Consider the following 18,169-nt stretch of genomic DNA (forward strand, 5'->3'; position numbering starts at 1 on the left):
GTTAACACATTTTACCTTAATTTAAAGGTCAATACGTTTTACTTTATCATTTAATGTAAGCTACAAATATCACTTAAATATCAGTCATTACATATAAATATCATATTTTGAAAAATACAGGTGAGAAAGACCAATACAATAATTTTCACCATTGCTTTACAGTAGGATTTGGTAACTTTATTGGAAATTGCTATTAATTTTCCTTGTTAATCACCGTTACAACTTGATTTATGTTGTGTTGTTCACACACACACAAAACGAAAATAAAACTAATTTAATAATTATAAATAGTTGAGTAATAAAGTAATGTTTAATACTTTTAGCTTTTAAGGTTTACATTTAGAGAAAAATTGCATGCAGGTAGGAGAGAATATTATAAAATATAATACACACTCACAGGCTATTATATACAAGATCTGTATCTTATAACATAAGAACGGGAAATTTGGTTTATGAAAGAATTCCATATTAAAGATCTCTCAGTAGTTTAATGTAACACTTTTTTTACGAAAATAGGTACTGTAGCCTGTATTTTATACACATTTTATTTTGACATAAATGTTGTCGCGATATCGACATAATAGTAAAAATCAAGAAAAAACGAGAAATAATAATAACGCAATTCCAAACGAGAAATAATAATAACGCATTTCCGCTTCTGAAAGGGCTTCCGTACGGTTTTGATTGGATGGTTGGAAAATGCCTCGACCGGTTTGAAAACGCCCAATAATTGGGAAACACCTTCTTGTTGTTCCGCAGAGACGTATATTTGGAAAACGCCCAATAATTGGGAAACACCTTCTTGTTGTTCCGCAGAGACGTATATTTGGAAGCAGTGCAGTGGTTCATTGCGAGGACCGTTCGAGTTTGAAGCAAGCTTCGGAGCGTCGGTGTCAGACGTAACATCACTACCTTTATTGTCATTGCATGGTATACAACGAAATTTGACGTCTCTCAAAGAAAATGTTGTTACAACGATATCTCATTGCAGGTAAGGCTTGTGTTCATAATTTTTTATTTTTGTGGAAAATCATTTCTCATACGACGCTATATGTTTAAAAAATAATAATAATTGTAGTAGTATTAAATATATAAGGTGTATTGTTTCCACGGTTCTCTATATAGAATTAACGATTAAAGATAGACTGTGATAGAAAGAATGTGCTAACAGGTTAACGTTAGCTGTAACGTTACATGCTAAGACCCGTTTGTATGCACGTTCTTAACCCGATTATGCTTAATAAATCGACAAAGCTGGGTCCTGTCAATGTGTTATCCTGTCCTCCTTTATCGGAGAAGGTCATAAGCGGTTTAAGCATAAATCGATCGAAACAGCAATTTTTTTTGCCCCATTTCCGGAGTCCTCACAGCACCGGCATGTAAACGCACATGTGTTCTCTGTCAAACTCAGCTTTAGTGCGCATGTGTCGGATATGTGACAGGATGGAAAGCTTCGAAACTCTGATGCAACGTCTACATTAATCCGGATACATTTGAAAACGGCGTTTTCGTTTATAAACGCGCACCGTCCACACTAACGTTAGCGGTTTCGGACGTTTCAGTGTGGATGAGAAACTTTTGAAAAACACATGAAAAACGCTAAATTCACCTTACTGCGCATGCGTAAACCCCACAAAAGATTGATTCATGGAAAAATAATTAAGTTATCGCGCAATTCTTTTGACAGTATAATTTTATTTAGCAAAATATCTCACCATTCACTGATGCGGTCCAGGTCGCACGCAGGCACCATTAATATGTTGGTCTAAAACGCGACTGCTCTCATGTATTACCGCAGGACAGCAAATGTGAGTAAATTCTGTCATCTTTGCTGGACTGTGATATGAAGAGTGTGTGGTGTAGAATATTTTTAGCAACAGTGTGAAAGTGAATAGCACATAACAGGCACAACACGCATGAATATCTATTGGTAGGCCTACAATATGCGTCACATGACTAAATTTACGTCATCGTTTTTAAAGGAGAAGTTCACTTTTGAAAAAACTTTTGCTGATAATTTTCTCACCCCCATGTCATCCAAGATGTCCATGTCTTTCTTTCTTCAGTCGAAAAGAAATTAAGGTTTTTGATGAAAACATTCCAGGATTTTTCCACATATTATGGATTCCATTGGGACCCAAACGGTTCAAGGTCCAAATGACAGTTTCATTGCCGCTTCAAAGGGCTTTAAACGATACCAGACGATGAATAAGGGTCTTATCTAGCGAAACGATCGGTCATTTCAAAAATAAAATAAAAAGTTGACGTTTTATAAGCACAAATGTTCGCCTTGCTCTGTTCTGTGATGCGCGTTCGTGACGTCACGTAATACGCAATTACGTTGAAAAGGTCAAGTTTGATGTGTTTACAAATGTGCGGAAGGAGGACCATATAAACATTTTCAAATGTATTTGTGTCAGTTTATCGTTTAAAATGCCCATTTCGTGTGCGCATCCTGAGTGTTTTAATATTAAAAAGCCAAAAAGAACATTTTCTTCAATTTTTCAAGCGTGACCTTTTCAACGTAATTGCGTATTACGTGACGTCACGAACGCGCATCACAGAACAGAGCAAGCCGAACATTTGTGCTTATAAAACGTCAACTTTTTATTTTATTTTTGAAATGACCGATCGTTTCGCTAGATAAGACCCTTATTCATCGTCTGGTATCGTTTAAAGCCCTTTGAAGCGGCAATGAAACTGTCATTTGGACCTTGAACCGTTTGGGTCCCAATGGAATCCATAATATGTGAAAAAATCCTGGAATGTTTTCATCAAAAACCTTAATTTCTTTTCGACTGAAGAAAGAAAGACATGGACATCTTGGATGACATGGGGGTGAGTAAATTATCAGCAAAAGTTTTTTTAAAAGTGAACTTCTCCTTTAAATACCACCGGTTTCACAGTCCACACTACAACGTGAAAACGGCGTTTTAAAGGACAAGTTCGGTATTTTACATTTAAAGCCCTGTTTTCAGATAGTTTCTGATGAAATACAATGGTTAAGATTGAAATTTGGACAAATGCTGCTGTCCCGAGAATTTTAGGTTTTTGTGGTAGCACCCCCCACCTATACAACGGTTGCATAGGTGCACTGGAAAAATCGTTCGTTTACAAAGACGTGAAACTCACCGAGTGGTCAGGGGTGTTCACTGATATGCTCACACAAAAATCGCTGCAAAAGATGCTTTCAAACAGGTGTTTTACCATTCGTTGTAAAACTGTGGATCTATTTTTCCAAACGACTCACACCCGTACATTCTTTCGTTGAGAGCTTGAATAATAGACTCTCCAGCCCAGTTTGTGGTGATAATGCACCTTTGCCAATTGCAAGCAAACCACTGGCATTTCATTGAATACACAGAAGAAGCAGAAGAAGCGGCGGAGTAATACCGTAAAGGTGCTGCGGTCTCACAGCACGTCCTATACAAGTCAATGGAGTTGGACAAAAACTACGATAAAACCTGTTGGAAAGCATCTTTTGCAGCGATTTTTGTGTGAGCATATCAGTGAACACCCCTGACCACTCTGTGAGTTTCACATCTTTGTAAACGAAAGTTTAATGCGTTTTAGGAAGGATTATTCCAGTGCACCTATGCAGCCATTGTGGAGGTGGGGGGTGCTAACACAAAAACCTAAAATTCTCGGGACAGCAGCATTTGTCCAAAGTTCAATCTTAACCATTGTATTTCATCAGAAACGATCTGAAAACAGGGCTTTAAGTGTAAAATACCGAACTTGTTCTTTAAAATGTATCCACTTTGGAGTGCGTTTTCAAAAAGCTTCGTTTTCATTAATAAAAACTGAGAGAAAAATATTTACATTTACATTTATATTTTACATTTATTCATTTAGCTGACGCTTTTATCCAAAGCGACTTACAATTGCTATATATGTCAGAGGTCGCACGCCTCTGGAGCAACTAGGGGTTAAGTGTCTTGCTCAGGGACACATTGGTGTCTCTCAGTGGATTTGAACCCGGGTCTCTCACACCAAAGGCATGTGTCTTATCCATTGTGCCACCACCACCACCAAAATATACGTTTTCAAATTTATTAGTGTGGAAACTTTCTGGACCCAATAAATTATAAAAAACGAGTTCTCATCTTGTGCTGCCGAAATTCAATATCCCCTTACATTAGGCTACTTCAATATAGTCCACTTGAAGGAGTGAATGAAAACTAGTGAGTGAATTCGGATACTGAGTGTGCTGGAAGGGCTGTAGATAGGCCTCTATTGCATTAGTTTGTGCTTGCTTTTTAATAAAACTAATTTGAAACTTAGCAAACTGGCAGCTCCAGTAACAATGAAAATTCTGATCTTTAACTCTGACATGGAAACTAGCATATAAACCTTAATTATTAAATATTATTAAATTATTATAAATTATTAAACAATTAAATAATCAATTAAAAAGGAAAATTTATACCTATTACCAAGGGCGGCGCCAGAGAATTTAACGCAGGTGCTGAGGGGGTTGTAGATCATTGACAGGGGGAGCTGCGCAATATATATTTATATATGTACTTATTTATAAAAAAAATTGTTGAAATTAAGATACAGTTTATACAAAACGAAATTCACTTTAAAGAAAGGCTTTCTACAAAACAAAACTTAATGAAATGGTCAAAATTATGTCTGACCCACTCCATGTCTCCCGATATATTGCGCATCCTTACTCGTGCTGTTCACTTTTCATAATCAGCATAGATGAAAAAAAAAAAATCACAAATATGAAACTAAATGCTTGCATTTATTAATCATTATGATACTAAAATCATAATAAAGTAGGCTATAGCCTACTATGTACATAAAAATCAGATGAGCCCAAATCAGATGAGCCCAGAATATGAACGCAACACGTTAAGCATTTTCCTCTGAAAGAAAACCATTATAAGAACGCTTAATGTGGCTTAATACAGATTAGAATGTCCCCTTATTATGTTGAAATAACGACTTATTTTGAAATAACAGATATTATGTTGAAATAACGAGATATCTCGAAATAACAAAATTAAGTTTTCTTTTCTTTTTTTCCTTCACCATGCGGTTCAGGGCTTCCTGAATATTATACAACCTGAATATAATTACTTCCAGAAATTATTTTTGGGGGTGCTATCGGGGTGCTTTGGTCTTTCTTGGGGGTGCTGAAGCACCTGCTAGCCCCTCCCTAGCTTATGATTATTACTCCTCTGGGCCAGTGTGGTTTGGAAAATGGATAGATGATTCAGCTGCGGCGCCATCTCCTGGTCAGACGTGGGAATTCATTCAGTGCTCAACTCCCACAGTGCATTATGGGTATTCTCTAGCGTTGAGCCAAAGTCATTAGATGACAAGCCTGCTTATTATGAAGGTAAAATGATGTCATAAAGAATCGCTAAGAAAGGATAAGATTTGTGAAAGTGTACATAAGATTGCAAGCGTAAATTACATTTGCATGCGCAAGAGAAGATTTGTAAAGGTGTAAATCGCCTTTCAAGTGTAAGAAAAAAATATTTGCAGCATTTTACTGTTATTTTACTATTATGAAACTGCAACTTCATACTAACGCAACATAAATGGGATCTGCAGGGCTTGAATTTCGGCGCGGGTATTGCGCATAATTGTAATCATTCCCGCAGGTCTCCCATTTATAATGCGGGAAATTCCCGCAAACATTGATTCACTTTAGCATGTAGTATTAGTAAATTAATCCACACAGATTATAAAATCAAATCAGTCATTTTAAAACGGTCTGCGAGACGCAATTTCACAAACAGCGTGAGTAATTCAGCGGTGCTGCGTCTTCTATCTCTCGTCTCTCAAAATGGGTTGCACAAGGTAATCGTTAAGCGCGCTGCAGGCGGCGATAATACACTCTCGCATTTCGGGAGTTGGGATAGACGGAATTGTCACTTGCATAATCTGGCCAGCATTGCATCATAAGTAACTTTACCATTTGCAAGTCTTTTTAAGTATTACCAGTTTAAACATTCACGCGATTTGAAACTATTCAGTACTTGCGCGCTGTCTGAGAGATGTTTTTTTTCTCTGCACACATACATAATAATAATAATAATAATAATAACTTTGACTTTTATAGCGCCTTTCAAGAAACCCAAGGCCGCTTTACAAGGGGTGGGAACTGGGGGAAGTTAGAGACCAAAGGCCTCTGTGAACAAGTATGCCTTGAGGTGCTTTTTGAAGGACAACAGTGTGGGGGCATGACGTATGTGGAGAGGTAGTTTGTTCCAGAGGGTGGGGGCAGAAACACAGAATGCTCTATCACCAAAGGTCCGTAGCCTGGTGCGAGGAGTGGCAAGCTGGTCCTTGTCAGAGGATCGCAGGGACCTTGGCTGTGAGCAACGGTGGAGGAGATCTGCGAGGTACTGGGGTGCAAGTCCATGGAGTGATTTGTAGGTTAGGAGCAGAATTTTGTATGAAATGCGGGATTTGACAGGGAGCCAGTGAAGCTTCTTGAGTGTGGGGGTGATGTGCTGCCATGGCTTCGATCGTGTCAGGACCCTGGCAGCTGAGTTTTGGACATACTGCAGTCTATCCAGGGTCTTACTGGGCAGTCCATACAGTACACCATTGCAGTAGTCCAAGCGGGATGTGATGAAGGCATGGATGAGTGTTTCAGTCACAGAGTCAGAGAGTGATGGCCGGAGTCTGGAGATGTTTTTGAGGTGAAAGAACGCCGACTTGGTGGTGGTTTTGATATGGGCCTGGAGTGAGAGTATGGGGTCCAGGATGACACCAAGGTTGCGTACCTCTGGGGATGGCCTGATGGTATAGCCATCCACAACCAGGAAAAGATCACCAACCTTCTTAGCCAGTGATGGGGGGGCCACCACCAAGAGCTCCGTCTTCTTATTATTAAGTTTGAGTAGGTTGGCAGTCATCCAAGTTTTTATTTTATGCAGGCAGTCGACAAGGGATATGGGAGGAAGCTGAGCCGAGGGTTTGGTGCTTATGTAGAGCTGTGTATCGTCAGCATAGCAGTGGAAACTGAGTCCATGGTGACGAATGATTTGACCAAGGGGGAGCATGTAAATAGTGAACAGAAGGGGGCCAAGTACCGATCCCTGGGGCACACCATGATTGACTGGAGCAGGGGTTGAGTTTGAGTCTTTGATGGTGATGTATTGTTTCCTACCGGAGAGGTAAGACTGAAACCAGGAAAGAGCAGAGTCAGTGAGTCCTAAGTATTCATGAAGGCAGTTGAGGAGGATGGCGTGGGAGACAGTATCAAAAGCCGCAGAGAGGTCCAGGAGGATGAGGAGACTGATGAGGCCATTATCGGCAGCTGTAAGGAGGTCATTCATGATTTTGATGAGGGCGGTCTCGGTGCTATGGTGGGGTCTGAAGCCAGATTGGAAGGGTTCACAAAGCTCATGGTGGGACATGTGTTGCTGTAGCTGAACCGCCACAGCTCTTTCCAGAATTTTACTGAGGAAGGGAAGGTTGGATATAGGGCGGTGGTTGCTGGGATCATCCGGGTCCAAGCCAGGCTTTTTCAGTGTGGGGATCACCACAGCAGTTTTGAAGCTGGTGGGGACCACCCCTAGTACCAGCGAGATGTTGATGATACTAGCCATGGCAGGGCACAGAGTAGGCAAACATGCCTTTACCAAGGTAGTAGGCATGGGGTCCAGCTTGCAGAAGGTGGACTTAGCTTTAGACACCAGGTCCATGACTTGGTTGTGTTCCAGGGCGGCAAAGGAGGAGAGAGAGCACTGTGGTGGGTGGACTGAGGCAGTTGAGTTTAAGTCCAGCGGTTGATGGGCAGGAATGGACGGAATTCCTGTCTGGTGAAGCTGCTGATAAATGGTGTCCACCTTTTCCTGAAAAAACCTGCTGAATTCTGAGCAGAGTTCAGCAGCATCAGAGGGTTGGGGGGCATCTGGGGGGCGGAGAAGACGGTTAATCGTTGAGAAGAGACGCTTGGGATGGTTCTGTTGATTATTGATGAGAGTGGAGTAGTATGATGTTTTTGCCTGAGAGAGAGCTTTTTTGTAGTCCCTGACATGGTCTTTGAAGATCTCGTGATGGACAACAAGGCCAGATTTTTTGTGCAGTCTTTCAAGCCGCCGCCCAGCCGCTTTCATGAGGCGGAGCTCAGGGGTGAACCAAGGAGCTGGCTGGGTGAAGGAGATGGACCGGGTCTTCAGAGGGGCTACTGCATCCAGGCTCAGAGAGAGGGCGGTATTGTAGTGCTCCACAAGGCCATCTGCAGTATGGCAGGTAGGATGCGAGGCAAGGTGTGTTGCAAGCATGTTTGACAGCATGGGTATGGACACGCGCCTGATGTTCCTGAATGTGATTGTTCGTTTAGCACGGTGCTTAGGTTGTGGCATCGGTACAGAGAACAGGACGGCATGGTGGTCCGACACAGCGAGGTCAAGGCACTCGAGGTGAACAGGGGTTAAGCCAAAGGTACACACCAGGTCCAAGGTATGCCCTTTGACATGTGTGGGACCCTGCACATGCTGTGACACATTGAAACAGTCCAGGAGAGACAGGAACTCAGCAGCAAAAGGGCAACTGCTAGAGTCCACATGGATGTTAAAATCTCCCATAATGATGGTGGACGGGGACATGGGGCAGACAGCTGTGAGTAACTCAGAAAACTCAGAGAGGAAAGTGTTGGAAGCTTTTGGAGGGCGGTAGACAAGGACTACCTGGAGCTGTGCAGCCCCAGCCAACACAAAATGAATATATTCAAAAGTTGCTGAGTTTGTGGGGAGCTCCTTAACAAGGATGTCAGAGCGGTGAATAACAGCCAACCCACCACCACGGCCCTGACAGCGAGGCTTTTGGATGTAAACATAGCCTGGGGGTGTGGCATGGTTGAGTGATAGGAAATCCTGCTGAGCTTGCCATGTCTCTGTCAGGCACATGAACTCCAATTTCTTATCAATGATAATGTCGTGTATTAATCCAGCCTTATTATTCAGTGAACGGGTGTTCAGGAGCATGAAAGTTGCAATCTGGTTGTTGAAAGTAGCAACAGGGGGAGCAGTCGAGTCAACAGAGGCCAGAGGACGCAGGTTGATTAGCTCTGCGTGACGATTGCTCTGATGACGTCGCAACACGGAAGTGTGGCACCGAACACCCGACACAGCTGGAGTTGTACTCGAGTGGACAAACTTATGTCGGGTGGCCCTGTGCACATAACGAGGACGACGCAGAATATGGAGAAACTTTATGACATCCAGACAACTCGGGGAGATGAAGGAGTAGAGTTTCTTTAGTTCCGTTGTGGAGTATTTAAGGAAAGCCATGCCAGGAGCGCGCCCAGCTTGGCTAAGTGACGTTAGCAGAGCCGCAAGCTGCGCTCCAGGTAGAGTCAGCAGTAACGACGGAGATGGACTGGAGGTGAAGCCGGTGTAGCCTGTCCAAAGGTAAGACCACAGTTTGTCCAGTAGTAGTAGTCAGCTGAGATGGTCCAGGTAACGTTGATGGAGACTAGCTGCTAATCGCACAGTAAAGTTGAAGTTGATGGCTACTTGCGGAGCCAACAGATTAAATAGAGGCAACTTGTTAACAAGGTAACTGACGGTTGCAGAAACACAGGATTAAATCAGCGAATTTATAAACGGGGAACGTGGACGTGAGAAGCGGCGACATTCACGCCAGCGTCCTCTCTTGCGTCCGTCGCATATGGTCCGTTGTCGAAGGAGCCATTTACATAGAGTAAAGCCGCCTCACAAACAGCTCGCGGGTAACAAAAGTTATTTTTCGTGGATTATATCGCTTTAACAGTCAAAAACATGCGAAAATGGTCAATTTCGGTCTTGGTGAGTATCCTCTAAACACAGTCGGTTATGTCTTAAATAAGCATAAATCGCACGTGACCGTATAATGAAAACAGGATCCGTGCACTAGCTCTTAAAGGGACAGCAGCCATATGTGTCCGTCATTAATTTGGTTGTCAAAACAACAAAACATAGCTTTCATTTGAAGGAATCAGGATTAATAGCCTATGTATTTAATTTAGTCAGGACTAAAATACTACCCAGTGTTATTTTACATTTGATTACTTTATTCAGCCTCTAGTATTTCTGAATACTAGTGTTAGACCTACCCAAACACTTTTCTCTTTATTTCTCTTTATTGGTATCTTTATTCTATTGTATTTATTTGTGCTACTTTTTTCAATTTAATTCAAAGATTGAAATCAAGCTTCCTTGAGTTGTGTAAATTCTTAAGAACAAAATTACCCCATTGTAAAAATGCAATGAGTGAGCAAACATTTAGGCGAGATTAATGTAATAATTTTTTTTTTAAAGTCTAAACTCCCCCCTCAAATAAAAAATCCCCCCCCCATAAGAATCACCTAAGGGGGGATTTCCCCCCCATTTTCCAAAATGAAATTCAGGCCTTGGATCTGTATTCTTCTGACTTCCATTTTTCCGCGCTTACACTTTTGGCACAGTGTTTGAGCACAAATACGGCCAAAAGTATTGGAGGCCTGTGAACAGCAATTTGCAACCGAAAGCGACAGAGTCAGGAACTGCAAAACAGATTAATTGCGTAAAATCAAACTTTGTGTAAAGAAATGAACTGTTGCAAATGTCTAAATGGCTTGGTGTCTGCATGCGGCAAAAAAGTTCCTGAAATAACCCGATTTGTACAGTTGCGTCTTTCTTTTACCTGCGCTTTCAGTTTTGGCACGATTCTCTCACTCACTGAGTTTTATAAGTGCTAAGAGGACGGCGGGTCCACCTTCTTCATGTAGCCAATCAGATGAGCTTCTCTCTGACTCTCGGTTTACTCTTATCTGATTGGTTCAATAAACACGCCAGTCACCAGAACACATCTTTATCTTCATTTGGCTCAGAAACGTTCTCGTTGCCGAAATGGTAGAAAAAAATATATATTATATTAAAATATATATTATATAGAAAAAATATATATATATATCATTGGCCTAAGCATGGCAATGAGGAGCCATCAGTGATCTTACCTTTAATTATATCCTTTTTGTAACAAATACCATAGTTAAACAATTACATGAACTATATTACTTTTTCATATGGCCAAGTACAAGTTAGCAAGAGCTTTAAAGTCTGGACCTTCTTGAATTATTGACTAAACGATTGGTTTTCTCCATGTGTAAAATGTGCTAATAATGACAGATATTAGGAAAAACATAACCTGGCTTTCAGATATGACATGAAAATAACATTTTCATTAAAGTTAGTTTGACCTACCATGGCATTTTGATTTAAAAAAATCTCTTTATTGCTGTTATGTTATAAACCAAATTTGCATGTGTGGATGACGCCACAGAAGACATTTAGCGAAAATAAATAAACAAACAAACAAATCAAAAAAATCTCACAAGGGATTCAAACCAAAACTTTTTGGTTGCTATTGGTTTCTATTCTTAATGACTTGTACTGAAGTCAGGTGTTCCATGACACTTTAATACCGTGCATGCATGTCTGTTTGTTTACAGGGCTGCTGCTGTGCTTGACCTGTGCTGAGATGATGAGTGAGGGCAAAACCTACAGCAAGAAACTCATCAAAATGGTTCAACTGGGAAAGGATGATCAAGTGTTTGTGCAAAGAAGAGGCACAAATGAGATGGTTGGACAATACTTCTGCCACAATGGGAAGTGCACAACTAGTGATTGTGAGAACTGCTTCAAAAATCAATCAGGATATTTGGTTCTGATCCTGCACAACATCAGTCACTTGGATCGGTTTGATGCTTTCCGAAATAGGGAAAAAAAAACCTTTTCTACAGAATTTCTCTCTTGATGAAGGTGAGAATTTAGAAAATCTGACTGATTTGATTGCAACCAAAAATGTACATTACAGATTATAAGAGTCATGGTACCTGTCAATACTACCAGTGAAATTTCACAATTCTCAATAACAATTTTGATATTATAGCAAACCGCAATATGCCATTGAAACACACTCATTTAAAAAGTTACATATTAATAGAAATATGATCAAACTGAAACAATTACAAGTAAAAAGCTTCAGGTTTTATCAAGTAATTCAAATAAACAGTCTAATTAAAGTAAACCATGGTAAAAATATTCAGGTATCAGTAGTAGTAAACATTCAGAAATGGGGAAAAAATCTTCCAAATACATTTGTTCTGTTATCGGATGTAGTGCATATGCGTGAAGTATGTCAGAAATAGAAATACTACTCTTGGTGGCCCATCGCATCACAGCGCACCGTTTACTTTCCTAAATGTGGAAGTGCTATTCATAATTGCTAGGAGTGTAATCTAGGTGGTACAGGAGGCCATAATAGGGTTAGAGGTCATACATTTTCACTATGGCTTGTCAGTTATGACAGTCTTCAATAATGAGAACAACATTTGAAGAAAGTTGAAAAACATTTTTTTATTTTTTATTATTCCTTTAATGGTTTTTGTTCCTGTTGTATCTTACAGAGCCACTCCACACTACCAAAGTTCCTGAAGCACAGACTGGAGAACTGCTATCTACTGGAGCTGAAGTGGCTATTTCTATAGGAGTTATAGTAGCTTCTCTAATAGTACTTGCAATTTTAGGGGTACTTTGCGATTTTATAATTGCTAAAAAAGCTGGACGAGATGCAAAAACAACTAAAGCCTTCAGATATCTCCTGACGGGGAAGTATTACAGCAGGAACATGGTTTGCTTTGCTCATTTAAAGCTTTGTTTAGAAAGACAACAAATTACAGGATAATTTGAATGTCCAAAAGTCATATGATGAATAAATCATTGTTTACAAACCATTTAATCCATTGTTTATTGTGTAATCCATTGCTTCTGTTGCTGCTTGCATTATTATTATTAAATGTTTTTTTTTTACTGGCTTGGCATATTTTGTGGCTTTTAGTCCATGTGTTTTAGCTTTGAGATCATTTTATTCTATATATCTATATATCATATGACTTCAGATGACTTAATGAGCTGCTTTCAGAGTTCACTGGTGTTCAAATGTTTTATTGTTGAATATAGTATGAATTATATACACTTGAACTGTCACACTTGCTGTTCTTTTTGAAGCGCTTATATTTGTAACAATAATTAAATACATTTTAATATTGATTTGCAGATGTTTCACAACCAAGAGCAAAACCAGCAGGAGGAAGAACCCAGAGAGATGGACCATATCTTGCCAAACCAGCAGGAGGTAAATCCCGGAGAGATGGACGTTTAGTTGAATTAACATACAGAGGCAGCGCTGCGTCTAGAAGGTGCAACAGGTATTAATTCTGTGTAGGTGTTTTACATCCAGTCTAATTTCACATCCAGCTTTACATCCGGCTGATGCTACCAGCTGTGCACAAGTAACAACGTAGCCTAGTTTTGATGTAAATGAGCACAACTTATGCACTACTAAATATTTCTGTGTTGCACCATTAAACTTAGCTGATGCGCAACTCTACGTAGAATGTAGAATATAGAAAATATTTACGTAAGCCTCAGATCAGGAGAACTGTTGGAATAAAATAGCAGACAGATCAAACTGGATCAATAAGCTCTTCTTTTACCCAACAATATTTTAAGAGCTCTGTGTACATCGCTCCTATTGTGCATGTCAAATAAAATAATTAATAAATATCCTTTCTTATATTTCAGTATTTATTAATTTACTCATTACTTTAGTTTAAAATACAGTTTCTGAATGTTATTTACATATAAAAACAACTATTATGTTGTCATACATAAGTAACGTCTTTAATGAAAAAAAATTATGGAATTATTTTTACCGTTAGTTACGTGAGGCAAAGATAGTTAGAATAAAGGATAAACTGAAATTCACAACATTTAAACATCTTCTGCTCACGCCTTTGAAGGCCGCTATTGGATCACTGAGAGTAAACGGTGTATTATGCAGTAAAGCATTACTTTAGAGTTTATGACTTTCTGACATAATAATTAATAGTGCAAGTGAATGAAGTTCAGAGTTAGTTTCAAACTAGCAAGTTGTTACTAAGGCCTCGTTTACACTGTCAGTGAAATGTGACCCAATTCTGATTTTTTTTGCTCATATGTGACACAGATCGGATGTGTTGAATTGTTGAATTCAATAATTACACACTTTGTTTGATAATTTGTAATTTTTCTCATTACAGATGAAGTGAAAGAAAAAGAACAAAAAATCCCTCCTTTTTCTCTCCACTAACCGACCAATCCGGCTTCAAGAAAGGGCATTACACTGAGATTGCATTACTGTCGGTCACTGAAGCCCTACGGATCGCAAAAGCTACTTCCAAATCTTCAGTCCTCATTCTCCTGGATCTGTCTGCTGCCTTCGACACTGAATCATCAGATCGTTCTGTCCATCCTCTCATCTCTGGGCATCACAGGAACTTCCCTCCACTGGTTTGAGTCCTATCTCACAGGCAGATCCTTCAGGGTCGCATGGAGAAGCGAGGTATCCAAAGCACATCAGCTGACCACAGGGGTTCCTCAGGGTTCAGTTCTTGGACCCCTCCTCTTGTCCATCTACACTACATCACTGGGACACATCCTACAGGCACATGGTTTCTCCTACCATTGCTATGCTGATGACACACAGCTCTTCCTCTCATTTCAACCAGATGATCCCACAGTAGCTGCACTGATCTCAAGCTGTCTGGCGGACATCTCGGCATGGATGAAGGAACATCACCTGCAGCTACTCTGAACAATGCCTGAACTTTGTATTTTGAGCAGTTCTTGCATTGTTTTTGCCTCTTCACGATGACTCGCTTAACTTAGTCCTAAATTGTAAGTCGCTTTGGACAAAAGCGTCTGCTAAATTACTAAATGTAAATGAAAATGAAAATTTACTGGGGACCATGAAGTGCTGAACAACCCTGTCTTTCGGTGCTATACAGTCAGGTTGACATGATTCTTGTCTTAAATGTGAAGCTAAATTTTGTCTATTCTTATTGTTTCTTATGAAGGATGCAAGTTACAGCACACTGAAAAAAGCTCTCTCCTCCATTTTGGAGCTTGTATATGTTGAAGTTATAGCATAAAGCATATACTATGGAAGATCCCAAATAAAGGGTACTAATTGTCTTGCGCACTTTAACTGATCAACCTAATTGTGTGCACACGTTATGGATCTATAGTGGATATCAAAGAGTATTTGCACAAACATATTTATACTTTATCAAACAACATGTGATATCAAATCCTATTTAATGTCAGCAGTTGATCAGAATATTCTGAAATGAGTAATAATACTCTATTTGCATTGACATCGCCCTGTATTTTGTGTGCAAACAGAGGAATATCCAAATTACATATTCATTATGGAAATCTGCAAAAAATTATATAGAATGTGCCATTTTGCGCACATGAAATGCGCAATCCTCAATAGACCACATTAAAAGATCAGCTAAAACATTTTTGATTTTTAATAACTGCAAACTTTGAGTAAATTGGGTCCAGAGTAAAAAAAATAAAGTGTTTTTATGAATGTATTTTATCTTATAAAGAGTGTGAGCCAATCCACAGTGTTTTGAACTTGATTTAATTGTTTATGCTGTTTTATTTTTATTTTTTTTAAATTTGCACTTCATTAGAGAAAGAATATATTAGAGCTCTACCAATATTGATCTATAACCAGTCGAATCAATAATAGTAACAATGGGCAAAATAAATTGACAAAAAATAAATATCAGAAATAATAACGGTTTATTGGTCCAATTATCAGTCGATCTTTTGAAATCACTTAAACTGATTTCGGTAAATAAGCTGGCCAGAAAACAACAAATAAAATGAATCGAACTAAATAGAATAAATGGAACTTTTAGAAATAACTTTATCATGGCACCATTATAATCAGAGGTGGAAACTGGGGGAAAAAATCCTGCTTTTTTCAAATGTCTACTGATATTTGATCATTTAATGCATTGGCATAATTTTAATAACTACTTCTACGGTTCTAACCCAGCCGTAGCTACTGCAACTGTTATGATTTTTAACATAACCGTAGCTAATAATTTAAAACTAGGTTAAAAAGTGCATGTAGTACTTTTTAGCTTATTTAAACATGAAGTAAAAAATATATAATATATATATAATTATTATTATTATTATTTTTATTTATTTAATTTTATTTCAGTATGGTTTCCTTTATCCCGTTTGTGTACAGTCCTTTATTCCCAGTGCCAACTTCAAACTGTTTACATGCTTAAACCAGCTTGTGTATATCTTGCCACCAGGTTAGGGTTGTTGTCTTGCCAAGTTCAATACTGTGTGTGTATGTTATAAATAATATGTGAAATGTATTTTTCCTTAATAGTATTTTTGTAAACTTTTGCACATTTTGTAAAGAGATTTAATTCTCTAAATATATTTTTAGGAAATGTAAAATGCCTTTCCATTAAATGGTTTAAAGCAGAAATGTGTTATTGCCTTTTTATTGCTTTTGTATTCAACACCTGTTGAACGTGTGCTGGTCAGATGAAGTCAACTAAGATTATTCAAAAAACTTTTTCTTTTTTTGTTTCCTGATTCCCCAAAACAACAACACTTGGTTCAAACTTTGCAGACTTCGAAGACGTGGCCTTTGAATTTAGGCTTTTATTCCCATATAAACTGTGTCCCAATTCAATCTGTTCATCATATAAAGTGATCGAGTCTCTTCAGAAAATGTGGACTAAACCGCTCAATTCATATGGATTCGTTTCACAATCTTTTTATGAAATTTTTGAAGCGTTAAAAGTGGTTGTTGTGTTGCTGTCAATGAAGGGACACACTGAAAAAAAATATTTTTGCTGCTTGTTCAAATTGCTTGATTAAAATGAGCTTAAGCAACACAATTGCTATACATTTTGTCCAAACTTAATTTGATTGTGTTCAATCTGCTTAAATATAGGTAAAATTGAAGTTTACTTAATCCATTTGTGTTGGATTACATGAATGATTTGTGTTGCATCAACTGAAACTGGGCGGAGCTTGTTAGTTCCCAGCATGCTTTACATATGGCTGAATTAAGAGAGAATAAATGTTGAAATTAAGTGTTATTTTATGTGTTTTTGAGAAAATTAGAAAAGGGGAAGACTTGATTGTGTGTAATTGTGTTTAATGTTCAATTACATTCAAATTATTAGAACCATTTAAATTACAGAGGGTTACCATTGTGGAGAAGAGTGGAGCATTTGGTTAGGTTGTGGACTGATTCAGCAACACCAATAGTAAATGCTTTGGCTGAAAGAGTGTGTAAACTTAGCATTTAAGATTGGTTCATGCACTGAAAAGATTTATCAATTTATATTTAATATAATTTACTTTGTTGTTTGAACGTGAATAGTCTGTGTTGTTTAAACATGAATAATCTGTGTTGTTTAAACATGAATAATCTGTGTTGATGGAACACAATTGTGTCAGTGGCTACTAAGGCAAACAATTTGTGTGCAACCAATGTCTACTATTCAACTGAGTAAATCCAATGAATTATTTTTTTCAGTGCAGAAAGCACTCAGATTTCATCAAAAAGATCTTCATTTGTGTTCTGAAGATGAACGAAAGAACGTTTAAAAACGAACGACATGAGGGTGAGAAATTAATGACAGAATTTTCATTTTTGTGTGAACTAACCCTTTAAACAAATGAATGGCACAAGTAAACAATGTATTTAATACAGTTTATATTAAATTAACCTTCTCATATTATGGTATTATAACATCTAGTACATGCAGAGAAACAACATGAAAGGTTTGATTTGGGTTACATAGACAGGTTTATAAAATGCAACAAACAACAACACTAGAGAAAGACCTGTTAGCTCCACCCAAAATATGATAAAGTGACTAACAAGTTGATTTAATATAAACTTTGTGCATATAGGAAAGTAAAAGCAGTGTCTCTTAAAGTTTGTATATAATGCAACATATTTCATATGGTTTATAGCATTTCAGAACTCCTGGAAAACAAACACAAATGTCAAATGTTTCTTAAAATGTAAAAGGAAATGCCAGAGAAACATCTTGTTATACAATGTGTTGTGTGACAATCTAATAATTGTGATTTCATATTAATTGTTACTCTTTATAGGCCGGCCAGTCAATAACATTATCAATGATTATCAATTGGCAATTCCTTCTGGCAAACTCACTTTAATGTCAAAGTGCATTTTGTGACATTTCATGAAAGTATCATCATCACACAGAGGAATCTCCTCTGAGATTAACAGGACCTCACATGATCAACCAGAAAGTAAACCATGG

At 38.4% G+C, this 18,169-nt stretch overlaps 2 protein-coding genes across 4 annotated transcripts in view; one reads left to right on the forward strand and one right to left on the reverse strand.

Moving 5' to 3' along the window:
* LOC309480999 (uncharacterized protein) lies at window positions 1-15,717 on the forward strand. Of its 2 annotated transcripts, XM_082145784.1 has the most exons (5): window positions 1-991; window positions 11,447-11,756; window positions 12,404-12,627; window positions 13,054-13,131; window positions 14,078-15,717. In XM_082145784.1, the coding sequence occupies exons 2-5, from the start codon at window positions 11,699-11,701 to the stop codon at window positions 14,084-14,086; spliced, it is 369 nt and encodes a 122-aa protein (XP_082001910.1). In that variant the 5' UTR covers window positions 1-991; window positions 11,447-11,698; the 3' UTR covers window positions 14,087-15,717. The 2 variants fall into 2 exon arrangements, 1 of the variants encoding a protein (XP_082001910.1); XR_014199819.1 differs by having other exon boundaries at window positions 2-991; window positions 12,404-13,204.
* Window positions 15,718-17,398: 1,681 nt separating this feature from the next.
* LOC309480985 (uncharacterized protein) overlaps window positions 17,399-18,169 on the reverse strand; it is a 7,244-nt gene continuing 6,473 nt past the window's right edge. Inside the window, exon 4 of one of the 2 annotated variants that reach the window (XM_082145765.1) lies at window positions 17,399-18,169. This exon is cut by the window's right edge and continues 69 nt beyond it. In XM_082145765.1, the coding sequence (XP_082001891.1) occupies window positions 18,129-18,169 (41 nt within the window). In that variant the 3' untranslated portion in view covers window positions 17,399-18,128. The other variant, XR_014199814.1, reaches the window with a different exon arrangement.

Source organism: Leuciscus leuciscus (genome assembly GCF_965113295.1).
Source record: "Leuciscus leuciscus genome assembly, chromosome: 18".
In the NCBI taxonomy this organism is placed as follows: domain Eukaryota; kingdom Metazoa; phylum Chordata; class Actinopteri; order Cypriniformes; family Leuciscidae; genus Leuciscus; species Leuciscus leuciscus.